Source organism: Nyctereutes procyonoides, unplaced genomic scaffold (genome assembly GCF_905146905.1).
Source record: "Nyctereutes procyonoides isolate TBG_1078 unplaced genomic scaffold, NYPRO_anot_genome, whole genome shotgun sequence".
Lineage (NCBI taxonomy): Eukaryota > Metazoa > Chordata > Mammalia > Carnivora > Canidae > Nyctereutes > Nyctereutes procyonoides.
In genome coordinates, this window is record NW_026575037.1 from 4,531,423 (window position 1) to 4,559,009 (window position 27,587).

The 27,587-nt window shown below is 43.8% G+C and overlaps 1 protein-coding gene across 1 annotated transcript in view; it reads right to left on the reverse strand.

The window, feature by feature from the left end:
- ASTN1 (astrotactin 1) overlaps positions 1-27,587 on the reverse strand; it is a 300,455-nt gene that overhangs the window by 121,323 nt on the left and 151,545 nt on the right. The window contains exon 8 of the mRNA XM_055319541.1: positions 21,576-21,660. Within this exon, the coding sequence (XP_055175516.1) occupies positions 21,576-21,660 (85 nt within the window). The remainder of the gene's footprint in view (positions 1-21,575; positions 21,661-27,587) is intronic.

The following is a 27,587-nucleotide window of genomic DNA, read 5'->3' on the forward strand; positions in this document are numbered from 1 at the left end:
TTATCTTTTAACCATTCCTATATTCATTAAGCTACCAGGGCACATCAAGTCTTTTGCTCACATCACTCAGTAAGATCTCACGGCTAAGCGTGAGGATTCAGGAGCCAGATGACCTGAGTTCAAAACCTAGCTCTACCCCTTATTCCCTGGGTGTCCTTGAGAAAAATCACTTTACCTTTGGGTCTCCTTCCCTCAGATATAAAACAATGATAACAATTGTATTCACCTTACAGGATACTAATGATAAAACAGTACCGACCTCATAGGATTGTTGAAAGATTAAAGGAGTTAATAAACGTAAAGTCCATATGCTAAGCACTCTGAAAGTGTTTGCTAGTATCACTGTCATCACCCTTACCTGCTGACTGGCCTCCTAAACTGCTTCCTACACTGCTGGTCACACCATAATCTAATGGGGTGGGTGGCATGTCAACCTCGTCTCCGGATGGGGCAGTGTCTGGAAACTCCTTTGATTGTCCCAACTAGGGAGTTGGTGGAGGTCAGGGACATTATTAAATATCCTACAACACATAGGACAACCCTCAGCTCCCACAAGAAACTGTCAGCCTAAAATGTCATAGTGCTAAGTGTAAGAAACCTTGATATTTTGTAGGAGTCATCAAACTTGTTTGTGAAGGGCCAGATAAAAAATATTTTTGGCTTTGCAGCCGTATGGTCTCTTACTGCATTTGTACTCCACTCTGCCTTTGTAGCAGGAAAGCAGCCATGGGCAATACACAACCAAATGAGTACAACCATGTTCCAATAAAACTTTATTTACAAAAATAGGTGGCAGGCCAGCTTTGGCTTGAGGATGATAGTCTGCAGCTCCCTGCATTAATGCCTTCTGTGCCTTCCTGAAATATCATCTGCATCATCCCTTCCCCTGCTCAAAATATATTCCACGGGCTTCTCATTTTCTACTAAGTAAGATCAAGACCCCTCATTTGCAATTCAAAGCATTCTGGCCCCTGCCTACCTTTCACTCTTTTCCTCTGTGCCTCTCCCAACAGATCCACTGCCCAGAGGAGCTTGCCTATCATGCACATCCTCTAATTTGCAGGTTGTTTCCTTCTCATCTGCCCTCCCTCTCAACAGGTGCCTAATGGCAGTGCGAGCAGTTAGTAAGATGTTAGCAATTGTCAAAGGTAATGGATCGTCCTGGAGGAAGGCTGTAGCTTTGGGAATAGAGAGGAACGGCTGGGTTTAAGAGATATTTCTGAGACGAACAAAGAGGATTTGGGGACTAACAGGGTATGTGTGAAAGAGAGAGAGCAGAAGGTAATTGTGGGAGGAGGGTCATGGAGAACAACCTCCAAGTTTCTCATCTGGGAGACTGAGTGATTGTTGATGCCATTTATACAATTCTTCACACGAGAATTGTGGGAGTGAGAGCAGGTAGCAGGGCAGGTGTGGGTTTCAGGTTCAATGCTGGACAAGTTAATTTGAGATACTCGTAGGAAATCCATGAGCAAATAACCAGAAGGTGGTTGGAAATGGAGCCCGAAACCAAGGAAAGAGATTCAAGCTAGATACAGATTTAGAAAACACAAGCATACAGATCATGTCTGATTCTCTGGGAGAGGGGGAGATCACCCAGGGAAAACAGTCAGTCTAGTAACAGAAGGGAATCAAAGACCCTGCCAAAAGCTCCAGGAAGGGGTAGGAATTGCAGAGGATGCTACTGGGAAAAAAAAAAAAAAAAAAAAAAACCTTCTCTTTCAGATGCTTAAATGTCTGACCTTTGTCCAGGATGGTTTTAATGTGGGCAAAGCTGGAGACCAAGGTCTCATTTGAGGTTATTTGCAAATTAAGGGACATTAAAGAAACAAAAACAAAACCTCTTTTCCATAGGTGTAGTCACAAAGCAATTTCCAAATTAATTCCTGACTCCTTCAAGAAAACTTGGCTCTGGGTATAAGCCTACATTCCATCCAAACTGAAATGTTTTTGAGCGTCTCCGACGGATGTTAATTCTACCCTTGGATACGAGGACTGGAGGCAGCACTTATTCCTTGAAGGAATTTAAGAAATACAATTCCATTTGCCTCTTTGAGCTCTCCAAAGATACTCCGGTTTAAAGAGGTTGGCAATTTTTCAGAGTTGTAGTTAATAATTATATGTATATTCATACGCCTGGCACCAATACCGCACCATGGCTATCTGCAAAGGCAAGAGGAATAACTCACTGATGAAGGAAATCAAGATTCAGCATTATGATGCAGAGCCCAGATGCAACTAACTGCTTATACAAATACACACGTTCTTTTGTCTGTTCGGACGAGGCTAAAACGATTGATCTCATGTCTAAGGGACATTGGCTGTGACAGTCACTCTTCTGTTGGAATTGTGGGGCTTTGAACAATTGGGAATACGCAATGTCTACAATCATCAAAGTTGATGCTTGACCAACAGAGAGTCTTAAGCATTTCATTGGCTGAAACCCAGGAATAGCAAGGGGTAGTGCCCCAATTTTGACTTTGTCCTGGCCCTCGATGGCACTGGATTTGGGAAAGTAAAGTAGATTTGCCACTATTATACTTGCATAGGGTTGTTAAGTGTGGCAGGAGAAGAATACTGTGGTAAGACAGTTCATTTTGGTGTTTGGGATTTGTATTACCTTCTGATTGACTCCAGGTTTATGCATCCAATCTACTCTTATTTAGCAACTTTTTATCCAGCTGTCAAAGGCATTAGATCTAATCACTGGCACTTTCTTTACAGAACAGTAACCTCTGCAAGGAGACATTTTTTCTCCTTTTCAATGGTAGCAAAAGAGCCAATTAAGCTTCATCCTGCAGAGGTACAATGGTCTACCAGACAAAACATAAACCTAGCAACTCCATTAAACTTTTGCATTCGTATCCCTGGAAAAATGAAATAGGTAAAGATGATGTCAGCCACTCTGGGTCTCCAAGCTTTTTCTAAAGCAAGAATAGGTGCAGCCCCTTCCCTCCTGTTTATTTCTTCTCCCTTCCTATGGAGCACAGGGGGAGGAAGAAGAAGAGAAAAGAAGACAAGGGGTTAGCCAGGACCATGATTTTCACCGGTAATGGACGAATAATGGCTCATTCCAGGAAGACAGGGAAAATGAGCTAAATTAGAAAACATTTCACAATGCCGGGCCTCAGTATCAAGTTGAGCCAAACTCAATCTAGCACAGCAATTTCCCACCTCCCAACTGTGACCGCTTGTGCTCAAAGCTCCAATTATATCAGCCTGAATGCTTCTCCTAAGACGACCACTTCCCTTGTCCGCCTCCCCCGGCCCCCGCCCAGAGCACCCTAGCTCCAAAAGGCAGTTTCGACTGTCAGTGGATTTGGGCTTCATCTTCCCTGCTTCAGCTTCCTTGAGCTGCCTCTCTCTTCTCCAGCGTCCTTTATTAAAAATGCTAATGTTACCAGTTTCTGCCTGGATTTCCAAAAAAAATGCACTAAAAAGGAGCTGAGGCTGGAAGGAAACACGAGAGCAGAAATGATCAGAACCGAGGAGTGGCTTTTTATCTGGCTGTCCCTCAGCTGACGCTCCCAGCCCAGAAAGCAGTGAATGCACAGCAGGGGGAGGGAGAAGAGGCTGCATTTTTTTTCCTTTTAAAATTAAAACCCCCTAAAAAGAGAAAATGCTGTCCTTGTAACTTGGGCAGGGACTCGCTGCTTTTGTTCTCTTTGTCAGAGTGGCAAATTTCGTCTTCTATTTTGGAAGAAGAGAGAGGAAGAGCAATGGCCCGGAAACCTGGAACACGCCAGGTACCAGAGAAAGACGCCGAGGAAGATGGGCGGGTGCGAATAACCAGAGGGGGGAGAAAAGGCAAATCAAAAGTGACTGTGAGGATGAGGGGACAGAAGGCAGTAAGAGGGAAAAAGGAAAAAAAAATGGGAAGAAGAGCCTGGAATGGATATAAATGAACAGGAAGGGAAAACAGAGAAAGGGCAAAGAACACAGTGGAAGACAAATGAAGAACTATGGTCGTTAAAGAACCATGAAGATTCCAAATAGAGAAAATTATCTAGGAAATCCTTAGGGGGGACAGTGTCACCAGGTATTTCCAGAGTGCTCTGTCCAATCCAACTTTGCATAAAGCTTGCAATGCAGAGCCCTCCACCGCCCCTCCTCGCACTGGCCAATAAATAAATATCAACATCCCATTTTCAGCCTAACTTCTTTCTCCCTCTTATGGCATTTCCTAGTTACATCCCCTAAATAACTTCCCTGCCCTTTCCTCTGACATTTATACCGCTTAGATATTAACAGATGACGCCACATCCCATTTGCGTTTGCTTTATCCAAATTACACAGTGCATGATTGTTCTTTTCATCTCTCCCTGTAAACCAAACCCTTCATGGTTATAATTAGTCAGGGCACTCCTCCCCAAAGCACCTCACTTCTCTGTGCTTCAGGTGATAAAGCACCTTCATCGTCTCAATCATGAACACTGGAGAGCAAGAACGCGTGGCTGGCCAAGGCTGGGAAGAGGGAGAAGTGTATAGCTAGAGGAAATAATGCAGAACTAAGTCAGAGTGAGGAGACCAGATGCCGCTTAGACGGACTCCTCTTACTAATCAGTGATGTGCTCTGGGCAGGTCGTAAGCTGGGCTGAATTACTGCCAAAGCCCATATGAACTCGGTCAGTCTAAAATCTGGTCTTCATGAACTTTGCACCACAGTGCCTTTGTGGAGGCTCGCAGACTTCAGCATCTGGCAATCTTGGGTTCAAATCTTGACTTGACCACTTACAAGCTATTTGACCCTGTAGTGATTTACTTAATTCCTCTGATCCTTAGTATCTATCCTCAGAACTAAACTTGAGAAAATAATGCCTGCCTTACTAAGGACATTGTAGGAAGTAAGGAGAGGCTCCCAAATTTGCTGGGCTCCTCAGACCCAAAGTGGCATAGTAGTTTCACAGCTCCTCCAGGTCCAAAGAAATAGCTACTATTTTCATTTATTAAGTAGTTAGGTCCAAACAACTTAAGTATTATTATTATTATTATTGACATCATAACAACTCAATGGTGATTTGAAAAAAACAAACAAACAACCCTATATTGAAAATAGGAAGTAGGGTATTTGACAGGCATTCCTGTTTCCTCTGACAATTTAAAACATCTCGTGGAACCCCTGAAAGACTGCTATCATGTCCCACATCGCCCTGTATGTCACTAGGAGCCAAGAAAGTAAAGGGTAGGTGGGTAGGTAAGGTCCTTGGCAGGCAGAGAAATGACAGCTGTTCTTTGTACCAATCAGATCACTCCCCCAGCATTTAACCTGGACCTAAACAAGTGAATTGAAGTAGATCCCAAACAGATTCATTTTCTTCTCTATACAATTAAATACGGCTTGCAGGAGTTGAAAGATAACCAGAGAAGTGACTCCTGGGTTGAACCCTGTCTTTAGGAAAAACATATGCCTTGAATATTGTGAATGAGTCACAAATACCAGCTGAGAGAATGAGAATTCCACATCCAAATTCATTAAGGACCCTATGGCTTCTGCCAAGAAAAGGCAGACTAGATGAGGATCAGAAAGGATCCTTCTTAACTGTCTAGAATGAAATAGTAAAAGAAACCTTTGTCTCCCTTCCTCTCTTTCCAATATGATTTAGTATCTCTTTTAAGATGATCTTTGTTGCAATCTCTCTCATCCCTTATTACTTTGGTGGCGGGTTCGGGTAAAGAAGGAGGCACAGAAAGGCAAGAAAAATTTATTACTTTTCCTTCTTGAAAAATGACCAGGGTGTAACTATCAACCACCTGGTACTATTTATTCATTAATTCAGGCACTGATTAGATGTTTATTGAACACCTACTGTATGAGTAAGAGATCGAGGCATTGCAAACACAAAAAGATCAACACAGAGCCAATAAGAGGTATAGTCTGTGTCCTCAAGGAGTTTCCCACCACTATCCAGTCCAGTAGGAAAACAGACAAGAATGCCAGCATGGCACCAAATTGAGCTCTCATGTGCCTTTGTGCAGGTGCAAGGAAACCCAAGGGAAAAGTCTTTTAAATCCACTGTGGCAAAAACTAGGAACAGAGCAAAACCAAGAAGGTCCTGGGATGGGTTTTTGGAACAGTTGTTAGGGGTAAATAGCAGCAAGGTATTTATCCTTGAACACTGTCCACCCCTGTCGCCAAAAGAACGTAGGAGCTCTCCCAGAAACACTCCCCTTCCAGAAAACCCCTGCTGTAAAGTCTGGGTGCATCTGTCTCATGTGTGTGCACTGGGTGGCCTGACCCGGGTCAGTGGGGACTCTCCAGCTTGTCATCTTGCTGAGGCGACTCGCATCACACCCTGGTTATTAGTGGAGCCACATCAGGACCACTCTGTTCTCAGTCTTTGGGATGCTGCCTTCTTATTCTTTGATTCATCTCAACTTGCTCATCATTCAGTCATTCATTCAATAGACTGTATTTACAGTCAGCTTTCAACTTTCTTGAACGCAACTCTCTCGTATCCTATACCTCCTACACTTTGTACATTGATTTATGTCAAATGTGAATTTTCATAATTCTTTTTTTTAATTTTCATAATTCTGATGGAGATCTCTTACTTCCTCACTGGAGGTGGACTTCCATTAGAGACTCACCTGGGTGGCAACCTATGTGTATGTGGTGGAGGGGAGGTGAGAAGAAAGTGAAGAGCATGGGTTCCATTCATTCTAACATTGTGGATGCTCACAGAAATTAGTACCCCTGTGAGAACCAAGAAACTGGAAAGAACTAGCAGATATACTTCTTTCCCATCCTGCTTATCCTCCACCCTCATGGGCTGTCTAGAGATACAAATTTCCACAAGATCTATCTATACTACATCCTGTGTGTCCAAAATTGGCTTCTTGTAAAACTGTGGCCAGCTTACCAATGTCACACCTGGCACTGATTCTCCTCCTTCCTGCCTCAATTATCTCTCTCCTCCTCACTCTGCTTGCTTGGGATTGATCTTTCCTACAAAGCCTTCATACTGAAGCTTCATTTCGGGAGTACTCAGGCTAGGACAGGCTATGTTCTTCAATGTCTTTAACTGTAAAATGAGGGTAGATAGCAATAGTATCTCCTTCATAAAGCTGGTGTAAAGATTAAATGAGTTGATGTTAAGTATTTTGAACGGTGCCTCCCACATAATAAACCCGACATGACTGTTGGCTATGATTATTCATCTCCTTTATTTTCAGGCACCTAACATGATCCTTGAGACATGGAAAGTCACTGATAAATGTTTTTCAAATGAATGAATCATGAACATGCACCGCTTTTAGTGGTGCTTGGAAGAAAAATGAATTAACTCAGAAGAGAACACCATGCCAAATATTAAATATAAATAAGCTGATTTCTCTTTTGTGGATAAAGAGACTTAAGTGCCAAGAAATGCACTGAGAAAATCATGTAGAGGTTTACACAGAATTTGCATATATAACCTCACAGGCAACCATTCACTTATTCATTCAACAAACACGTTTTTGGTGCTTAATCTGAATGTGACAGGAAACACCATAGGGTTACAATGATGAATAAGACATAGGCCTGAACTTGAGGAACTTGCAAGGCAGTGTAGCAGGGGCCAAGGCAGATTGGCAAAGCAGATTATTAGAATGATCAGATCATTATTTTATGGCATGAAAACAATGGCAGAGATATGCATGGGGAGTCCCAGGGTCACAGAAGAAGAACCCTCTGTAAAAGCTGGGTAGCACCAGTTAGATATCTTAGAGGGGGCTATCTGGATGCAGACCTAAAGGGTAAGTGGGGGAATAGCCAGGAAAGTTTGGGAGTGGGTTTGGGAAGGGAGTGGGAAAAGCCACACCAGGCACAGCACACCCCATAGCAAATACCCAGACATGTGATAAGCGTGGTGCACACACAGGCTGGACAGTAGATTCAATGTCATTGGAACATAACAAGCCAGCAGAGAGATACTGGATGATAGGACTGATGGGGTTGACCGGAACCAGGTCAAAAAGGGTTGGGGGTCAACTCAGAAAGCCCCAAATTTATTCTACAGGGCCACAGGTTTCACTGGTAAGTTTTGGGACAGTGTATAAAGTGAATAGCTCCTCTGGGTAGATCTTTTGGTGGCTAAAGAGGACCAATTTGAGGACAAGTCTGGGAGTAGGGAGTCAGGTGAGAAGCCTATGGTGGTGACACAGGTGAAGGATAAAGAGCTGGCTTGAGACACTGGCAGTGTGATAAACATCAGGGTAGTGAGGGGGAGACACTCACCGCTGGAGCCCATTGAGGAATCCCTCCATCATCCTCTGCATGGCCCCCGAAAATCCAGACTCAAATAGTCCCCTCCACCAGTTAAGAATCCATGATGGGGGGGGCAGCCTGGGTGGCTCAGCGGTTTAGTGCCGTCTTCAGCCCCAGGGCATGATCCTGGAGATTCGGGATCAAGTCCCACATCAAGGCTCCCTGCATGGAGCCTGCTTCTCCCTCTGCCTGTGTCTCTGCCTCTCTCTCTCTCTTTCTCTCTCTGTTTCTCTCATGAATAAATAAATAAAATCTTTTTTAAAAAAAAAAAAAGGAATCCATGATGGGGCTCCACCACCTGATCTTCCAAAGATAGGTGAGTCCAGGCAGAGTCCTTGGACATCACTGCTGAAATAAGGCCCAGGTTCCTGCTGAAACCTAAAATCTAGGTCTAAGTCAGTGTTTTTGTTAAATATTATTTCAGTGGCAATAGGCACTGAACTTCGAAGGGATCAAGAAACTGAAAGTCAGAAACAGGCAGGTAAGAGGCAAAGCCAGGATAAAAATCCAGATTTGTCTGATCAAAGTGGATGGAGGGTCTCTCGTTCCTCCTCCTCTCTTTCACTCTCTTGCTGTTTTTTCTGCGCGTGTGAGCGCGCACACACACACATACACACACACAGAATTTTAACTTCACCACAGATTCCTCATAGTCAATATCAAGTACATTTTCAATATCTGGAGCCTCACAGCCAATGTCTCCCTTCCCAACCCCTATCCCACGGTGCCTTAGATTGCCAACTGGAACTTTAACCATGTCCTACATTCCGTATCCCTGGCCCTCATAAGTTTAATTGCTAAACTGGTTGAAACTGAAAGAATGGGGAAAGGTTCTGCGATAGCATCACCAGCCCTCTCCCTGGGCTTCAGTTCAAAGGAATCGCAGTTCAGGGCCAGAGGAGAGAAGAGCAGACTTAATGCACTTGTAGGCTCTGCTCTCTCCCTCTGCAATCCTCTGGTGCACAAGGGCACAGCAGGGGTTGCTGGGAAACGGAGTCTTTGATGATGTGTTCTCCCTGCTGTGAAGACTAATGACTTCAAAGAGGGCATCCTGCCATGCTAGGGGCTTGCGTGGAAAATCTGACTGCAGTGTAATTAGGAAGAGGCTTGAGTGTAGGCTTGTATGTCCAACAGCACCCTCCTCTGCCCACTAAAAAACACGATTTGTGAAAGGGAGAGACAAGGCTTTTGAAAAGCAGGGTGTGTCTTCAGGATAACTGCTTTGATGCTGATAAAGGTGAGCCTGAGGGGGTGGGGAGGGAGGTGGGTTAAAACCAAATCAAACCAACCAACCAACAAACAAAAAACCCAGGCTGAGCAGGAACTGCTGGTCAGTGGGCAAAATGAAGAGATTTTAAATAATGGAAGCAAGACATCCCTCCTGAAAACCATCTCCCTGGCAGGTATCATGATGCCTGATGCTGACTCCCATGCATTAGATATTCACGCTTTCCAGGATTCTCATTTACTTCTCTGTACCTTATGAGGTAGGCATTACTATTATCATCCCCATTTCACAGGAGGAGAAGTTACAGCACAGACAGTTTAAGTAATTTGCCCAAGGGAAGTGGGTAGGGATTTAGGGGATCTGCTTGTACAGTCCTAATCAATGTTCGATGGACTCAGTTCTTCTCATATTTAAACTCCTAGTGGACTGCACCTTATAGAACTGTTGTGAAGACTGGACAGAGTGTTTGGTACAGAGGAAGTCCTCAGTGTAAGTGATGTGCTGTGAGTGGTATCAAGACCTTCTCTCCTGCCTGCCCCCAACATAAATTTCCCTGTTAGTCCATTTCTCATAATGCTTGAAATCTCACCAGTAGCTATTCCATTCTTATTGAGTACCTACTGTATGCAAGAAAGTTGTGTACTTGAGACTGAGGCTCAAAATTTAGCCCTTGCTTCAAAGGTCTTATGGTCTAAAAGAGGTCAAGACCAATCTAGGGGTAGAAATAACAGGGCACAATGTGGCAATTGCCACAAGTTTTGAGGCAGCCCAAAGGAGTAAGAGAAGGCTTCCAAGTGGGGAATGAGGGAAGGTTTTATGGAGGAGCAGATATTTGGGCAGGGCCTTGTAGAGTGGATAGAATTAACTAGGAGGGTGATAGTGGGAGTAACTGGAAGGGAGGATGGGTCCTGAGTAAAAGTAGGGAGGGTGTGAGGTAAAATAGAAGTATGGTCAGGAGGCAAGCAATTCAATCAGGTTGGAAACAAATGTGGGGGCCTTGGGTGCTGGGAAGGCCTTATCCTGAGAGCCCACTGTGGCCATACTTGTCCTCATCCATCACACTGAGAGCCTGGACACAGGATCAGACTGCTGGGGTCATTCCATCTCCTGCCATCCATTCCTGCCATATCCTCTTAAGCATGTCATTGGGCCCTTTGTGCCATGGCTTCCTTGTCTGCATCATGTGAGAAAGAAATGATCTGAACACTCACAGAGCATTTACAAATAATGCCTTCACATAGAAAGCGCTCAGCGAATATTATGCATTATATTTAAACAAGGTAACAGATACAGTGTGTTAGCATATGATGATATAATGAAATACAAGGCACTGTTTGTGCCCTAGTGAAATTTCCGTTCTAACAGTAGGTTATTCTAAACCCAACTTGCCAAATTGACATTAAGATCACATCATTTGGTGGTAGTTCAAAGAACATACATGAGGCCATGACCAATGCAAAACTCAGTGCCACCACTTATTGAGAGCTTACATATTTTTTTTGACATTATTGAGTACAACATATTATACTTATGTTTTCCTCATAAACCTTACAACAACTCTATGAAGTAGGTACTGTTATTCCTGTTTTTACTGAGGAGGAAGTTAAAGCTCAAAAAAGTTAGGAAGTCAGCCCCAAATACAGTGCTTTTAAATAGAAGAAATGAGATTTAAGCCCAAATCTGTCTGAGTCCAACAATATGCTCTTCCTATTATGCTCTGTTGCCCCCTATACAGATAAAAATGTGAGCAGGTGAACATTAATCCTCCTGGAGGTGAGGTATCCATATCCTCCCAGCTGGGATGAAATGGTTCAACCAAGACTATTAAGTGAAGTCCAGTTAATGATACCCAATGATACCTATCCCTGGAAAGAAAAACATTTGAACATAATCCAGACAACCTTTTTCCTAGGCCAAGTAGCTTGGGGAAGATGGATGGACCCATCCCTCAAACATGAAAATGCCACTCCCAACACATTGGGTAAAAGTTCTGAAATCTTTGTCAACAATAAGGATCTGACTAGGTGTTTTATTCTCCCACGGTTGTGCAAGATGAGTAAATGCAATCCATGTGTAGAGTCCATGATCTAGTCTGTGCCATGCCCTCTGCTACAGTAATGGGCCATCTGGACTTGAGTACATGGCCATGGTTCCACACTGGCCACAGCACAAAGCAGCCAGTAGCAGACGTCTGCCCCTGTCAGACAGATACCAGCTTGGGGCCCCCATGATGTGTTGGGAGTGCTTTTATTCAAACCTGGATTGTGCAGCAGCCAATGGCATTTACTGCATTTAGGGCCCCAGCAAGGTCCCTCTAGTGACTTGTCACTTTCCCTAGGACTCTCCATCATTCTGAAAGAGATGCTTAACTACAGACTACATAACGTGTCATTGTTTTAATCCAGGCATCAACTCATGGATTCCCTGCCCCCAGAGCCACAAGGCTGAACTGCGGCTTCTTCCATTTCATTTAGAGACTCTTTAGCCCTTGGGGGATTGGACACAAGAAAGTTCTCTTAATGGACCCCAAGAGTCTCTTTTCTTGCCTCTGAGACTCTCAATATTGCTGCAGCATTCAAGAGATTCACCTGTAAAATGGGGCCATCAATAATAGTTTCTACTTTGTAGTATTGAAATGAGAATTACATGTGTTGATACATGAAAAATATCGAGGAGAGTGGCTGGTGCATCACAAGAGCTATGTCAGTGTCAGTTATTATTATTACTAACACTAATATCAGTATTATTACCACAGCACTTGAAGGGCACCGTGTGGGGAGTGCTATAATACTAGGCATGCAAAATACTATGGCTCATCACACTGCCATTAATTCTATTCCAGGTAGGCTTTCATTGTAGACTATGTTCCCATTTTTGACTATCTCAAAATAGTGAGCACTCACTCCATTTAAAGTCACCCTTCTCCTGAGGTTATAAACAAGGGAGTCCCTGGAAGGAAGTTCATGCTGAGAACTGTGGTCTGGGCAGCCCCATGGGATCCTCCACCTCTAGAGCTAATTAGGCTAGCCTGGCCCTGGGGCTTTGAGCGCTGTCCAAGGTCCTGCACAACTGAAATCTGGGTCTTAGGTCGAAAGGGCAATCTTGACTAGAAAGCCTAGTTTGGGCTGTATCTCCTCAAGCAAACAAGGCTACTCTTGATGTGGAAAACCTTGGAGAAAAGTTAATAAGCTTGGTGGAAAGGAGACCATAAGAGGAAAAAGACTATTCCTATTGTTGAGCTACATCATGGTTTAATAAGAACCTAGATGTCGGCATCAGGCAATAAGAACAAGTTCCATTCACAACTCTGCGACTACGGCCACCATACTACTGAGCCTCAAATAATAATAGGCATTGTCCTTATTTTTTTTAAAGATTTATTTATTTATATTTATGATAGACACAGAGAGAGAGAGAGAGAGAGAGAGGCAGAGGAGGGAGAAGCAGGCTCCCCACCGGGGGCCCGATGTGGGACTCGATCTCCAGGATCGCGCCCTGGGATCCCCGGCATTGTCCTTATTATACATACATATGTATATGCATATGTGTGTGCATGCATGTGTCTGTATAAAACAGAGCAAGAGCTATAACAAACAATGATGCAATTTTTGTTAAAAAAAAAAAAAAAGGATTATACCTAAATAAACAAAACAAAAGGTCAGACTGAGTTCCCTCCAGGGAATGGTATTTCAGGTGGCTTAGGTTTTCTTCTTTTTACTGCTCTCTGTGTGTGTGTGTGTGTGTGTGTGTTTCCCCTAGATTTTTTACCAGTTATATGCATTCCTTTTATAAAAAGGGAAAAAAAATAAAGTAAAAAACAAATGTATAGTGACAAAATGTTTGCTCTCCAATTTCCGAAATTATATGATGTTAAAATTTCAAAAAAATAATTACAGCATGAATGTTTGCACAAGAATCCAAAATACTTAACCTAGAAATGAAAACCTTAAGGTTATTTTTATTAAAATTGTTTTCACAGAAACTGTAGGTAGAAGAAACACTACTAACTACTCACCTCTTAACCAATTCATAGGATTTTTATCAAGATTAGTGATATTTAAAAAAAAACCAAAAGACTGAGTCCAGCACTACATACTTAATAAATGACAGCTATTAATCAGCATTTGATGAGGGACTGGCCAAAGTCTCCAGTGACATTGAAGTTGTACAGCATTAAACACTGTGCTGAATGTGAGGGTCACTGCTTACGATTCCTCCAGCCATTTGCTATCCAGACTTAACAGAGATGTTTTATTAGAGTTTGACCTGAATGCTAGACCCTGAACCACTTTCTTCTTTCCTCCATAATCAGGTTAAAATTGAGGATTTAGTGAGACATGAAGAATAACTTTCCCGTGGAAAAAGTTTTGAGAAAAATAATGTACCACAAAGCTTCCTTCCTTATTTTTTTTCTCCAAATTTTGTGATTATAAAAGTCATACATGCTTATTGTTAAATTATGAAAGAGAACAAAAATGTACACAGAATTGAGAGGGGCGGGGGGGGGGAAGCAAAATTTTTTGATGCATAGCAAAAGAAATTGGGAGGAAATGTGCCAAAATGGTAATGGTAGTTTTCTCTGAGCATGGGATAATGAGTGGATTTTTTTTCCTATTTATTTTAAAGAAAAAAAAGATAAATAGCCAAGATCTTCAAAGCCAGGGAAAATGACAGTACTCTCAAACCTAGTATTCTTAGACCGAAACCCAAGGAAGCTGAAGGTCCAGCGAGCATTCCTAGTGGAAAATATCCATGCATTCAGTAGAATATATAAATTCAAGACACTATCTGGAAAGCATGGGCAAGACATAAAACATTCATTTCTATAAAATTGAAACAATTTATCTTCCATTCTTGAGCAGATGGGAGGGTAAATTGAGGTTGATTTTTTTTTCACCCTGGTGGTCATGTTGGAGGAAATATGAGTGTTCCCGCCTCCGGCACTGTTTAAAATAAGTCTCTTGGTGCCGTGACTGGACTAGTCAGAGAGAACACTGTGGTAGCTTCACCCTCCTCCAGGGGGTAGGCAGTAGAGTAGGGGGGCTGGGGAAGGGTGGGATGGGCAGGCCCCTTGGTCCTGGGGGAAGGAAGATGCAGAGAGGAGGCAGGTGGGGACCACAGAACATCCAACTCTCATCTACAGATGGTAACTGACTTTCAGAGTGTTGTATGCTCTTCACATTGCACCCTCTTTAAAATCTGTATTTACCTGACTGATTTAGCTCCAAAACCCACTCATCACTGTCAAGCATGGTTACCAGCTCTGTGACCTTAAGCAAGTTTCTTCACCTCTCTGGCCCTCTATTTACAAATCAATAGAATGCAAGGATCCTTTAGGATGCACTCAGCCACAGTCTATGAACCCTGTTCTTATTTTCACCACAGGGATGGTGCAGTGGTAACAGGGTGCCCACCCAAGGGGTCTAGAGCCTCCGTGTCCAGCTCAGGAAGGGTTCTTAAGTCTGGCTATGCTTCAGAATCATTTGGGGAAACATTTTGTAGGTACAGATTCTGGACCTTCTCCCAGACCTACGAAATTATAATTTCTGGAGGTAGAAATCAGAAATCCATATTTTAAATAAGCTCCCCAGATGACTCTTAAGTATCTGCTCCATGCACAGGCATCAGGGAGTCAATTACTAATGGTATATTTAGCTCTTGTATCATTTCGAGTAACCAAGAAGGTTACTGCTTCTAAGAGGGGAGCAAAGGGCACCACCGAAATGACCACACTCAGGGTCAGCACAGCTCATTAAGTGCCTCCGTGCAAATGAGAAAAAGGTGCCCATCTGGATAAACAAACCCTTTGTCTCAGCGTTTGCTTGCCTTGGCAAGCACAGGCTAGGGTTCAGCCCTCAGCTGCTCTCCTAGCCAGATGTGTAACATACAAGGTCTAGCACTGTACTCAGCTGACCACACATTTTTTTGTGAAAATGCATCATGTCAACATGTTCTCACTTGAGAAAATCCCTAAGAACAAGCTGCAGAGTTTCCCAAGCCAACTGGGGGAACTGATCCCATTACACCTGTGTGAGGCTGGTGGAGATCCACGTGCGACCCCCCCTGTTCCTGCCTGATCGTCCAGAGAGGGGTCAGTTATCCTTCCACTGGACAATATTTCAGCTGGAATCAGGTTAGAGTGGGGGTTCTAAAGAGAGAGGAAACTAGAACTTCAGGCTTAATTCAAAGAGCTAAGATGAAGATCTGTCTGACATTGAAATGGATAGGAGAAAGGACAGCCACGTTGGCATCGACTCCTGAGGGAAGAGGAGGAAATGGAAGCAAAGAAAAAAGGAGGGGAGAAAAAAATAAATGAGAAATAAGGAGCCAAACAAATACACTGGGAACCCTTGTTAGGAATATGTGAGTAAGTGAGGAGTAATTAGAAAGAATGACACACACATACATACACACACAGATAGGAAAACAGAGAAAAGGAGAACAAAAAGAGAGCTAATGGGAAGATAATCCCATTTGTGCACGGCATGGCAATGACAGGAGCTGGCACAGACAATGCCGTCGGGGCTGGAGGGCAGGGGGGAGGGCACCCAGAGATAAAAAGAACAGTGCCAGGCTGGCCTACAAATCTTGTCTGAGGGGTTGGGGGAAGGTGACTGGGGCATCGGTGACACAGAAATCGGAGACACGTGGGTGGGGAAATAAAAGCCAGACAATGAGCTAGAAATGGACAAAGGAAAAGTCAGGAAATGTCATATGTCACCCAGAACTGTCTGAGTCCAGCTGAGTCACTTCTGAAGAGACTTTGGACAGGTCAAAGAAGGCCAAACACTGCCCAAGACCCGGACGTGGGATCAGAGATGCACCCCAGCATTACAGTCACTGCCCTCTGATTGTCAGGGAACTGAAAGGAGGTCTTTGCTTAGTTGTAGGTAACCAGGAGGTGAGAATGGGCTTGGGATTCATTTTGAGTAATCGAGGGAAGTCTGGTCTCTGCTCAATACCTAGAAGCCAGAGGTGGATGTATCGTCTCCACTGGGCTCTGGTCATTGAACTGAGTGTTGTCTCCAGGGAAATGGTACGAATGGCATCATTCAGGCAAGCCCAAATAAAACCACCATGGTCAAGGATGTAGTTTGAGCACGATAGAGAGGCTGAGGCCAATCATGACAGACACGGTCCTCATTCTTGGCTTGAAAAGGAAACCGGATTCTATGAGGTGGGACACTTGCTCCTTATATGGATTTAGAATCCCGAGGCAGTCACTCTTGGGAGGGTGCAGCAGGGAGAAGTGGTAGAAATAGAAGGAAAGAACAGTAAGCACCTGGCACAATGGAAAGGACAGATTAAAGTGGCGTGGGCTGTGTGTGAGAGCGACAACGTGGGCACGCGCATGCATGCACACATGTGTACTTATCTGGGGCTACCATGGTAAATGTGTTGCCTCCTGAGTAGGCAGTGAAAGAAGGTTCTGATTCCTGACAACAGCTTCTGAAGCCTTAGAGAAACACCTGTTCATTTCCCACAGCCGGCTCTGCCCATCCCATGAATTATCACTTGATCACCACCCTTACGCACGGACATCTAGGGATATGTGAGAGGTCTTTAGTGGGAAATCTCCTTGGTGTCGCCTGCTGTACCTGAGATGCCAGAATAAGAAATCAGACTACTATTTAGAGGGGATCTTGAAATGCATGAATTTTATGTAATGTAGTGTTCTGAAAAATGTAGCTAGAAGCCCTTGGGCACACTTCTAATTTAACCACCACAACAGAAAACTTCTGATAGCCTTTCTTAATAAGCTCCAAACTAGTGAAAAAAATTTGTTTTTTTCTCCAATAGGTTCATGTAAATCAATCTTTCTTGCCTCCTCCACCCTCATTTGGTGGTTTCATTTCTTTTCTGTGAAAATTTTCAATTTGTACTTGTCCTGGCGAACAAATACTAGACACATATTCTAATGGTCCCTGGCTGTGTCTATAAAGCCACAGGGATAGGAGGCTGAGGAGTTTCTAGTGAATTCATGTCAGGTCAGACACAAGACCTGGTATAGCCCCATGCTAGTAAAGCCCCCTTTTATGTCCTGGGCCCTCTGTGGGACAACTGTGTCACCAGGGATTCTGTGGCAGGAAATGATCGATTTTGTGGCCAGCCTCGAAGACCAAAAATATAATCTCAAATATCCCGTGTTCTTTTAATAACTCATTAGAAATCTGTCACCCATGACTTTGTTTAAATCTTTTTGAAGCTATGTTTACTTTTAGTGAATAGGAGCTTCTTGTGTAAGTTCAGTGGTTTTACAACTGGTGGCCCGATCCCCTCACCTGGGTATACCACAGTGCCTGGCTTCACCTCCCAGAACCTTTCACAAAATTCTCAACATGCCTTACTTCTCCTTGGGCATTTCTGACAAAATCAGAGTCACACACACACACACACACACACACACACACACACAAAGGCTGCAACCCCCTTGACTCACATGGCTTACATGTATGGTTCCTGATTCTGTCATTCTTTGCTGTTTGGTCTTAAAAGCTTTTATCTGCAGAATAATTTTAGGACTATGTTATACTTACAGATTCCAGATAAATACAAATTTAGCTAGTCTCAAGAGGTTTTGTGTGGGTTTGTTTTCTTTTTAGGGTTGTTTTAATTTATTTTGAATGATAATGAGGGACTATCCCATCAAATACACAGATGCTTTGGAACTTCTTCTTCCTGCTAACAATTTTAGGGTCACATACATGGAAGTTTAGTGTCCAAAGCCTTAGAAAGCAAGAGGTCCCCCAAAGCTAGTCTCTACCCACTTAATCAGCTTCTTCTCCTGTCTCTGTAAATGGCACTTTTAAGCTACACTAGGCTATTTACTTGCTTGTCCTGGAGAAGCTATGCTTCTTATGTCTCCAGGCCTTGGCATATGCTGTTCCGTTTGCTTAGAATTACCTTTGTCACCCATTAAATAGAATAGTTCAAAATCTAACTTCTCCACGATGTCCCATTCTAGGTTCTTAGATGTCATATAAGTCACCCATTAAACTGTAATCACATAGACCTCTGCTCATACCTTTCTTTTAATAGGTTTTAGAATTCATTTTAATTTTTTTGTTATGTGCCCATTATCTACCTAGACTATTAGTTCTTACAGAGCAGAGACCACATCTTCTTATAATTAGCAATCTAGCTTATCCTAGTACAACAGGTAATGGAGTGAATATTTGTTGAAAACATGAATGAGTGAGAGCATAAATGATGGTGTGCAGTGGTGAGAGGATTTGTATGAACAAACCAGCTCACTCATACATATACTCATGCAAACACCATACATGCACATATCATGTACACATGTACACCACGCACATGTGTACTAAGGCACATGCGTGCACACATGCGAGTCTAGGTAAACTGGAGCACCAGGCAGAGGCTGGGTAAAGTTGCAGGTGTAAATTTTTGTATTGATGTCCTTAATCAATTTTCTTCCTTGTCTGAAAGTCATGAATGCTTATTGCTACTTTTCTCCTCATACTTAACCTAGATTTTTCACAGGGGAATTCATTTTAAATATCACCAGCCTGGGATTTGCTTGTTCTACTTCAAAAGAATGTTCAGCTATTTTAATGTATGCAATACAAGATACTAGGTGAAAAATATAAATACCCACACATGCTGCTTACCTTCACCTTCTGGAACATTAAATATTCAGGGAAATCAGGCCCACCATCGATTTTTCCATAATACCCCAATACGTATCATTAGTTGGCAATCTGTCAGGCCAGTTTCAATTCAAGTGACAGACTTCACGTTCAAATCAATTTCGATTAATTTTGTAAGAATCATTTAGGAAAACGTGGCATCGGGACCCTGATTTAAATCAAGATGTATGGTATCCTCCACTTTTCATTTATCTTGTCATTTTACGAGGAAAATGCAGTCTTTTGTCTGGCATTTTTTTTTATATACATATAAACCCATGCTGCTTATCACTCCTGGTTCCATTATCCCCAAGATAGTCACTTTTTTTCCCTCCTAACAGTTGCTCCATTATTTTATTAGTGTCCAAAACGAGACCTCGCAGACAGTGATGATCAGAGAATAATGGAAATTAGAGATGGAAATGACAGATTAGGTCTCCTTGTCTGTTTCCTGGGGCTAATGTCCCTGTCAGTCTGCAACTTGGTGCTTTAGCCTGTCTTATTTTAAATGACACCAACGTGGGGCCTCCACCAGGTCCCTGGAGGCTCTTGTCTACATCCTAAGACTGCCTCTACAACGCAGCCAGAGGGGATGACGAACCCTTGTGCAATTACCAAGTGAAGCCAGGCCCGTCCTCCTATGATCTGTCTGCAAGGCGAGGGATGTGGAGGCTTGAGCGATTAGCCACCAAATCCAATCACTGCAGAGGGCCAGCCTGGATCATCCAGGGCAAAAAGCAAAATGATATTTTGTCGTTTTTTTCTTCTGCAGCAAGTTTGCAGGCTAAGAGATAGAGAGCTGGTTATCCATCACTCTTTAAAACATTTTACTCAGTAAGAATCATAGCCAACTGAGATGCTCAGCCATCGTGTAAGCTCAAATCCTAGCTTCCCACCCATGATGCAAACGTTTCAGGGGTCAGAGAGTGGGGGGACTAAGGTGACTTTACACAGTGAATGGCACTCTGTAGTCATACCCCGCTTAACATCTATGAACCAAGTCCTCGGCCCTCCCCGCCCATCGTTCAACAACACACCACCTCATGTGTATTTACTCTTCTACAAACACTTTCCTCCAAATCTGGGGGACTGCCCCTCGGATACGACCTCAAGTTCACTGGAAACCATGTAATTCTTCATTTTCACCAACAGGAAAATTTCATGGCATTTTGACTTCCTCAAGTTTTCTGACCTAGGGCTCAGATTTTCTTCCCCTAACTTCATTCTCTCTTGTCCTTATTCCTCAACCTCAACCCGTTCCAGAACATTTGCCCTCTTCTAACGTCGAGGGGCATCTATCATGCTTTGACTTAGTCATCAGCTGGCCAGTTCTCCAAGTTGAGTTCTTCTATCCTTCATCATAAATCACTCCCTTGGGCTCTTCAATCATTTTTATTGCTCTTCTCCAAACTCTCACCCATTTGTCTCCATATTTATTGCTTTCAGAGTCCAGAACTACATCCACTATTCTAGGCTTGGGCTCATCAGAATCCCCCAGAGGGGGCTGATCATCAGCCTCGGGGATGGGAGTCCTCCATAGCAATGTGTGAAATGATGGTGGTGCCTTTTTTCTACCTTGTCAGGCTGCAAACACATTTCCAACCTGCACAAAAGCAATCACTCTCAGAAGGCTTGTGCCCTGATTTCTTTCTAGTTTTCCCCCGTTCCATCAACTGCTATTATTAGTTAGTGTTTATTGATCTCTTTCTCTTCCCACCCTGCCCCACGATTGAGCCAATGCAGAAAGCAAACTATCAGCACCCAAAACAGAGTAGAAAGTTGCTTCTAAAAAGCAATACCTGTGCACAGTGCCGATGGTTACACACCAACGTGAATGTTCTTCATGCCACTGAATTGTACACTTTGAAATTATTAAAATGGTAAATTTTATGTGATGTGGACTTTACGACAATGATTTTTTTAATGTAAAAAAATAAAATAAAAAGCCAAGACAAGGTAACTTTGATCCCAGTCATGTGTGCTTGAGGGGAAGCAAAAGTCCCAAAGAGAAAGGGTGACTGTGGTGGGGAAAACAAGTTTCTCCTGTCAGTCTCACAAAACTCCTCGGGCTCTGGGAGAGCTACACGGGAGTCTGTGTGGCTTCATGTGTCTCCAACAAAATCATCAGCTAAGTTCTGCCTGTGGAATCCTGGCGGCTGGCGGTGGAGTGAAAAAGCAGAGAGGGACAGCTTGATTTTCAGATCCCAGCTGGAGGCTGGAGGGCTGCGAGTCAGAGGCATCATCTCTGAACTCGTAAATGGAGAAAAAGATGACATGAACGTCACTGGAATGGTATAAATATGGAAATGCACGGTGACATTTTTACCCATTCGCTATTCAGAATATAACCACCCTTTAGCTCCGTTCCTCTACATGCAGTTGCTCCATCTTGTCTGCAGGAAGAAGGGTGACATCTGGGAACTGGCTCATTTGCCATCCCGGCACTTACCCCTGGTTTGTGCCCCATTCGTTCCGAATGCAAAGGTGCTTGTGCACTGGATCCTTCATGTACCCTTCATAGCAGAGGCATTCCCCTTAGAAGCAGGGTAGGAAGAAGAAACATGAAGCAATTGATTAACATGTCTGTTTGAGAAAATGAATATGAGATGATCAGATTAAATTCTGATTCTAATAGCAGTGGGGATGAAACAATAAACCCCATTATGTCACACATCCCCATCTCTACCGCCCACGTGCACGAACACACCCTCACTCTCTGCATTTTCCACTAAGTGCTAAATTTCACTAGTGGAGGAACCTCATGTTTACAAAGAATCCACTGTATGTGCTCTGTAAAAACAAAGGCTGAGAACCTTTTGAGCAAAAGGACTTTTTCAACCTTATTTGTTCAGTGCCTAGTCTACTGCAAGGCAGATATTAGGTGATTGGGAAGTGTGTAAAGAGCACATAAGTGACTTATTTCATCATATATTTCTAAGTAGCTTGAAAAGTAGGTATTATTGGCTCTGCTATACTGATAGGGGGAAACCGAGTCTCAGAAAAATTAAGGGATTTGGAGACAGCTTATAAGCAGCAGAGTTAATATTTGAATCTGTGACTACCTGACTCTGGACCTTTATTCCCACCATCCCATGCTGTTAGCTCACAGAACAACTATATATAGTCAGAGGAGGCCACTTACACTTACAGTTTTACAGGAGCTCTGGGTTTTTGGTTTTAAATGAAAACGGCTGATGATTTTGGAGCTGTTAAGCAGATGAACCATCCACTATTCTCTATTTGTTTAGGATATTACTATGCTTCATTACCATTAGTTACTCCACTAATATACCAAGGGGTTCTCAACCCTTCTGGAATTGCACGCAAAACCATGCATGTGCATACGTCTTCCCACGGCAGGATTCCAGAACATTCATCTGATTTACAAGCAACCTTAAGACCTCCAAAGATTAAGAATCATTGCCTGACTTACTACTGATCTTTAAAAAAATTGCTCTTGTTCCCTTATATGAATAATTCCTTAAATAATGTTATGAATCCCTAAACTGAGGATACCAGTCCCCCTAAAGCACTAGTGTTCACTTGTTCACTGACTGGTTAATTTGTAGGTAGTCAAAGAACAGGCTGTGACTTCCTATAATCTGTACATAACAAAAGTGTCATGCCCGAAAGAGACAAGGGGCATACAGTTTTTTCATCTTTCTAGGAAGAGACACTTAAAAAAGGATATATATAGAACCATAGCATTGAGAGGTATTTTCTATTTTCAAAGACAAAAGCCAATAAAAATGAAGCAAAGGGGCCCCACAGTTATGAGGGGAGGGACTGGGGAGGTTCTAAAGCAAGTTTTTTGTTAAGATCTAAGCTTAACCATTCCTTTCAAGATGGACCTTTACACTATTCCCCATCAGAGCCCCACTACCAAAGAATGCTCATTTTCTTCCCTCACTCCTGTTTAACATGAGGTGCTGAGGAGTGGAGTGAAAATGAGCGACTTCTTAGTTTGTAGGGGGCTCAACACAGAGTATGAGGTCAGTACTTTGGCTCCTATATATGACGCTCAGGCTTCCACATGAGCAAGATTCACAGAAGTCTCAAATTTACTGGCTTCAGTGCTGAGCTGTAACTAGGAATAGTCAGGGAGCTAGGGGTGGAACACAGGAAAACAAAGTTTGAAATTAAGTAGATGATAAGAAAACTTTCAGATAAAGGATGTTTCTCTGGGAGAAGGAAAGATAAAGAAGGCAAGTACCAGATGATCATAAAGAAGAAAATCACTAAGGAACTGGGCTTCATAGTTTACCAATTTCAAGGAATGTAGGGGCTCTAGACTATAAGCTACATAAGGGCAGGAACATAATAGTTTTTCTGCACGAGTAGGGATCTTATACATAGTGTGTAATGGAAAATTAATTAATTTGCTTAAGATTTTGGCCTAAATTTATAGATAACACCATTACCACCACTCTCAAGATACAGAGATTGAAGGTAATTAATGTGTGCAAGGCACAGACATGCTTCTCCCTTCAGAAGATCATCTCCTGACTGTCCTTGTAGATGTCAGGCATGGGTATGACATTAAAAAACAGGAAGTAACCTCAAGAGGTTGTCAAACGCATCACGCCGACTCTTACGAGGATCTTGGCTGGAGGCCTTGCCCTAGAATGAAGGATTGACCAGAAAAGGGAGTCCTTCCACGTTTGGTATCTAATTACCACAAAACATGTAAAAATAAATGCACTGACAGCTCAGAGTTCAAGCATAGCCTGATTTTCCTAATGATGGCAATACGTACCATTTGTAGAGCACATTTACCTTTCCCAAATTGCCTTCAGAGTCATTATCTCCTTATGAGGTTTCATCACTCATAGCTATGTGGGGACACTGCCGACAACAGAGAAAGCTTTCCTCTGAATAATGTCACATGCAGCCCAAAGTCAGAGCAACAGAGACATTTTCAAATGTATCAGGCTAGAGTTTGAGGATATCCAAAATATGCCTCTCAAATGATCCTCATTTCCGGAACCCACCAAACTTCCCCCTTCTGCATGCCTCCTCAAAACCAGTTTGGCCATCTACACTGAGAGGAGTTCAGACTCAAGGAGGAAAGTTGCTATGGCAACCAAATGCTAAATCTTGACTTTAAGAGGGGTTTCGTGCAAGCACAAGCTCCGACTGTTAGCTGTGAATTTTAAAGACCCCACAAGGGTGTTGGATGCCCTCCTAAGCTAGAAGTGTTACAGTCTCTGCATCTGCTGTGACAGATGGCGGGGAACACATGACGTGCCGACTCTGCGGCGGTGTTCACAGGAATCCAATGGAGAGATGTGTCACGGCCACAGAGAAGTGCCCAACTGGGATGGTGTGTGCTCTGCAGGGGGCATGCAAAGGCAACCATGCTGCCTGACAGGAAGAGCCCACCAGGGGGCGATCTGGAGAGGGCCTGGAGATGACTACCCTTGACTCCTGCTTGGGACCCTGAGGTCAGAGCCTTGAGGGAGCTCGTATGGTGCCCAGGCCTCCTCTCATTTCCCATTCTACAGGTGAAGGGCCGAGGTGCACATCTCATCAAAGGATTAACGAAAGACCTTGAAGCTCAGGCTCCTCAGACATGACCAGGCTGGACTTGACAGAGCCCAAAGCCCCGAGTCACCTATCTTTCAGGTAGCTGTTGGCTTTTATTAAGTGGAATTGGGGGGTATGCTCCACCTAAAAAGGGAAATCTCTGTAAGCCATCTGGACTTGGATAATATCTAACTGCCTGGCCTCCTCCCCGTGGAGACATCAGGCAAGAGGCAGGTCCAGAGTCAAAGAGCCCCGTGTGACTCTGGGAGGGCAGACAGAGGGAAATATGCCAAAGTACATCCGGCAGGAAGGTGCTTTAATTGAGCCACAAAAGGGAATTTGGAAAGAGTGGGCAATCCACGTGGCAGAAACAAAATGGGAATGGTGCTACCCTGCCAAATTGGGCTCGAGAGAGAGGCAGTGGCTCAGAGCAAAGAAAGGGGAGGAGGGCTAGATTGAGTCTGGAAAACTGGCCCAAAGCCCCTCACCAGATTTTACATATTTCTCTGTAGTTAGGACTGGCTTTTAGAAAGATCTGGGGTAGAAGGAATTTCTGTGGATGGCAATCTTGGGTGGCAATTAAAATTTGATTTAACTTGGAAGCCTGTGCTCCTTGTAGACCCCCCCCCCATGTTCCCTGCTACATATCTTGCAAAGGGCAGTGAGGGTCTGTGGCTAGAACTGATGGTGGCTATGAAATCAAGCAGGTGCGTGAAGCCCCCACAGCTGCCCAACTGGCAGAACAAAGGCCGGGAATGGAGGGGTGAGAAAAGTTGCTGAAACCAGTTAGCCTGTGTTTCCATCAAAAAACAAGCAAGCGAGCAAACATACAACCATAACAACAACCTTTAGAAGGCGTAGGAAAAGTCAACCTCTGGCTGGATCCGGTCAGGGCAAGCCATTCACCCTTGGGGGTGTGCTGTTAGCCCACCTAGGCTGGAGACACACCCCTGGTCACAAAGTTGGGAGGATCTAGGGAAGAATGTCAGTGTGCAGTTGGCCAAGGGTTTCCAAGCACCGGGCTAACAGTTGGGGGCACATTATGCCCCTCCCAAATAGTGTGTTGCTAGAACGTAGAAGGAAGGCTGTAATGGAAAGCAGATCAGCAAGCTTCCTCCAGCTCTGGTTCTTCTGTAGCCTCCCGACACGTCTTTGGAAGGTCTATGAAGTCACCTCTCTACAAGGGGAGAGGGGTGTAGAGTAGCAGAAGGATGCTTGTTATTTCTCTGCCCTTTTCTTCCTTCTGTGTCTACAGGTGCCATGACAATGATCACAAACTTGTGGTTTAAACAACACTAATTTATTATCTTACAGTTCTGTAGGTCAGAAGTCTAACATAAGCCTCACTAGGCTAAACACAAGGTGTCTGTAGGGCTACATTCCTTTCCGGAGCCTCAAGGGGAGAATCTAGTTTCCTTGCCTTTTCCACCTTCTGGAAGCCACCCAAATTCCTTACCCCACGCCCCATTCCTCTGGCTTCAAAGCTGCCAGTTGCTGGTGGAGTCCTTCTCGTGTTGTGTCGTATGACTCTGGCCTCCTCTTCTGCCTCCCTCTTCCTCTTATAAGGACCTCAGGATTGCACTGGGCCCCACCTGGTTGATCTAGGATACTTGCCTTATTTTATTTTATTTTATTTTATTATTTTTTAAGATTTATTTATTTGAGAGAGTGTGTGCTAGAGTGAGCAGAATGAAGGGCAGAGGGAGAGAAAGAGGATCTCAGACTCCCTGCTGAGGAGGGAGGGAGCTATGTGGGGCTCGATCTGATCTCATCACTCTGAGATCATGACTTGAGCCACAATCAAGAGCAGATGCTTAACTGAGCCACCCAGGAGGCCCTACTCTTCTCATTTTAAAGCCAGTTGTTTAGCAACCTTAATTCATCTTTGCCATGTAACATAACTCATTCACAGGTTCTGGGGATGAGGAGGGGAATGTCTTTAGAGGCCCAATATTCTGTCCACCACAGCTGCTACTCTGGACGACTGCAGGTGATGAGTAAACACAGGCTTAACTTTGGAACACTCTGGAAGGTTGCCTGAGGAGAGCTCTAGGCCCCAGAGGATGCCCCTTTGCAGTGACTGAGCATGTGTGTTTGTGTGTTTGTGCGCGCGTGTGTGAAAGAGTACACACGTGCACTTGCACAGTTCCACATCTCCATATGGGCAGACCCCTCAGCATGGCTGGGAAAGCACATGTCCCAACACTATGACATTTCCAAGTGAGTTAGCTGGAGGATTGCAAAAATAACGTCGACTTGACTTGCAGCCAATTCCCACACTCAGCTCTTTGGAGAAAGGCTCTAGGATGGAGTGTGGGAGGCGATAAAGTTTCTAACTGATGAGTGTGTGGGTTGACCACATCATCCCATGTGCGGGAAGAAGCAGGGCGGGAAGGGGGAGGGCTTCCATTTCCAGCATTAATGAAAATAAAAGTCTCCACAGCAGCAGGTCTCAGCTGCTCCTCCAAATGAAGATGTTGCACCTTCGCTGTCTGGTGTGGGATTTGGATTCCTCTCTGTGGTCTCCCTCCTGGTTTTCCAGTGGGATATTCATTGTCAAAGATACTGGGAGCCACTGGCAGAGGGGGGCTTCCCAAAGTCATTTGCGGCAAGAATTAGAAATGATATGTCCAGGAAGACAGAAGAGGCAGGTGATGTGGATAAGCAGGTCACTGTGGATAAGCAGCCGCCCCGTCTCCTGGCTTGGGGAGCTTGCTCAGTATTAATGGCTGCTCACATAGTTTCCAACGACAAATCCGTTGGACCTGACGTGGCTTAGGAAATCAAAAAACCCTTGATAATCCCACATCTTCTCTGACTTCATGATGGATGGAACTCAGACTATGCCTTAGGAAGACATGGGGCTTTGGGAGCATTATGTACCTTCTTGGGGAATTCACACGTTGATCTCAAGCAAGGAGGTCATTTCTCTCGA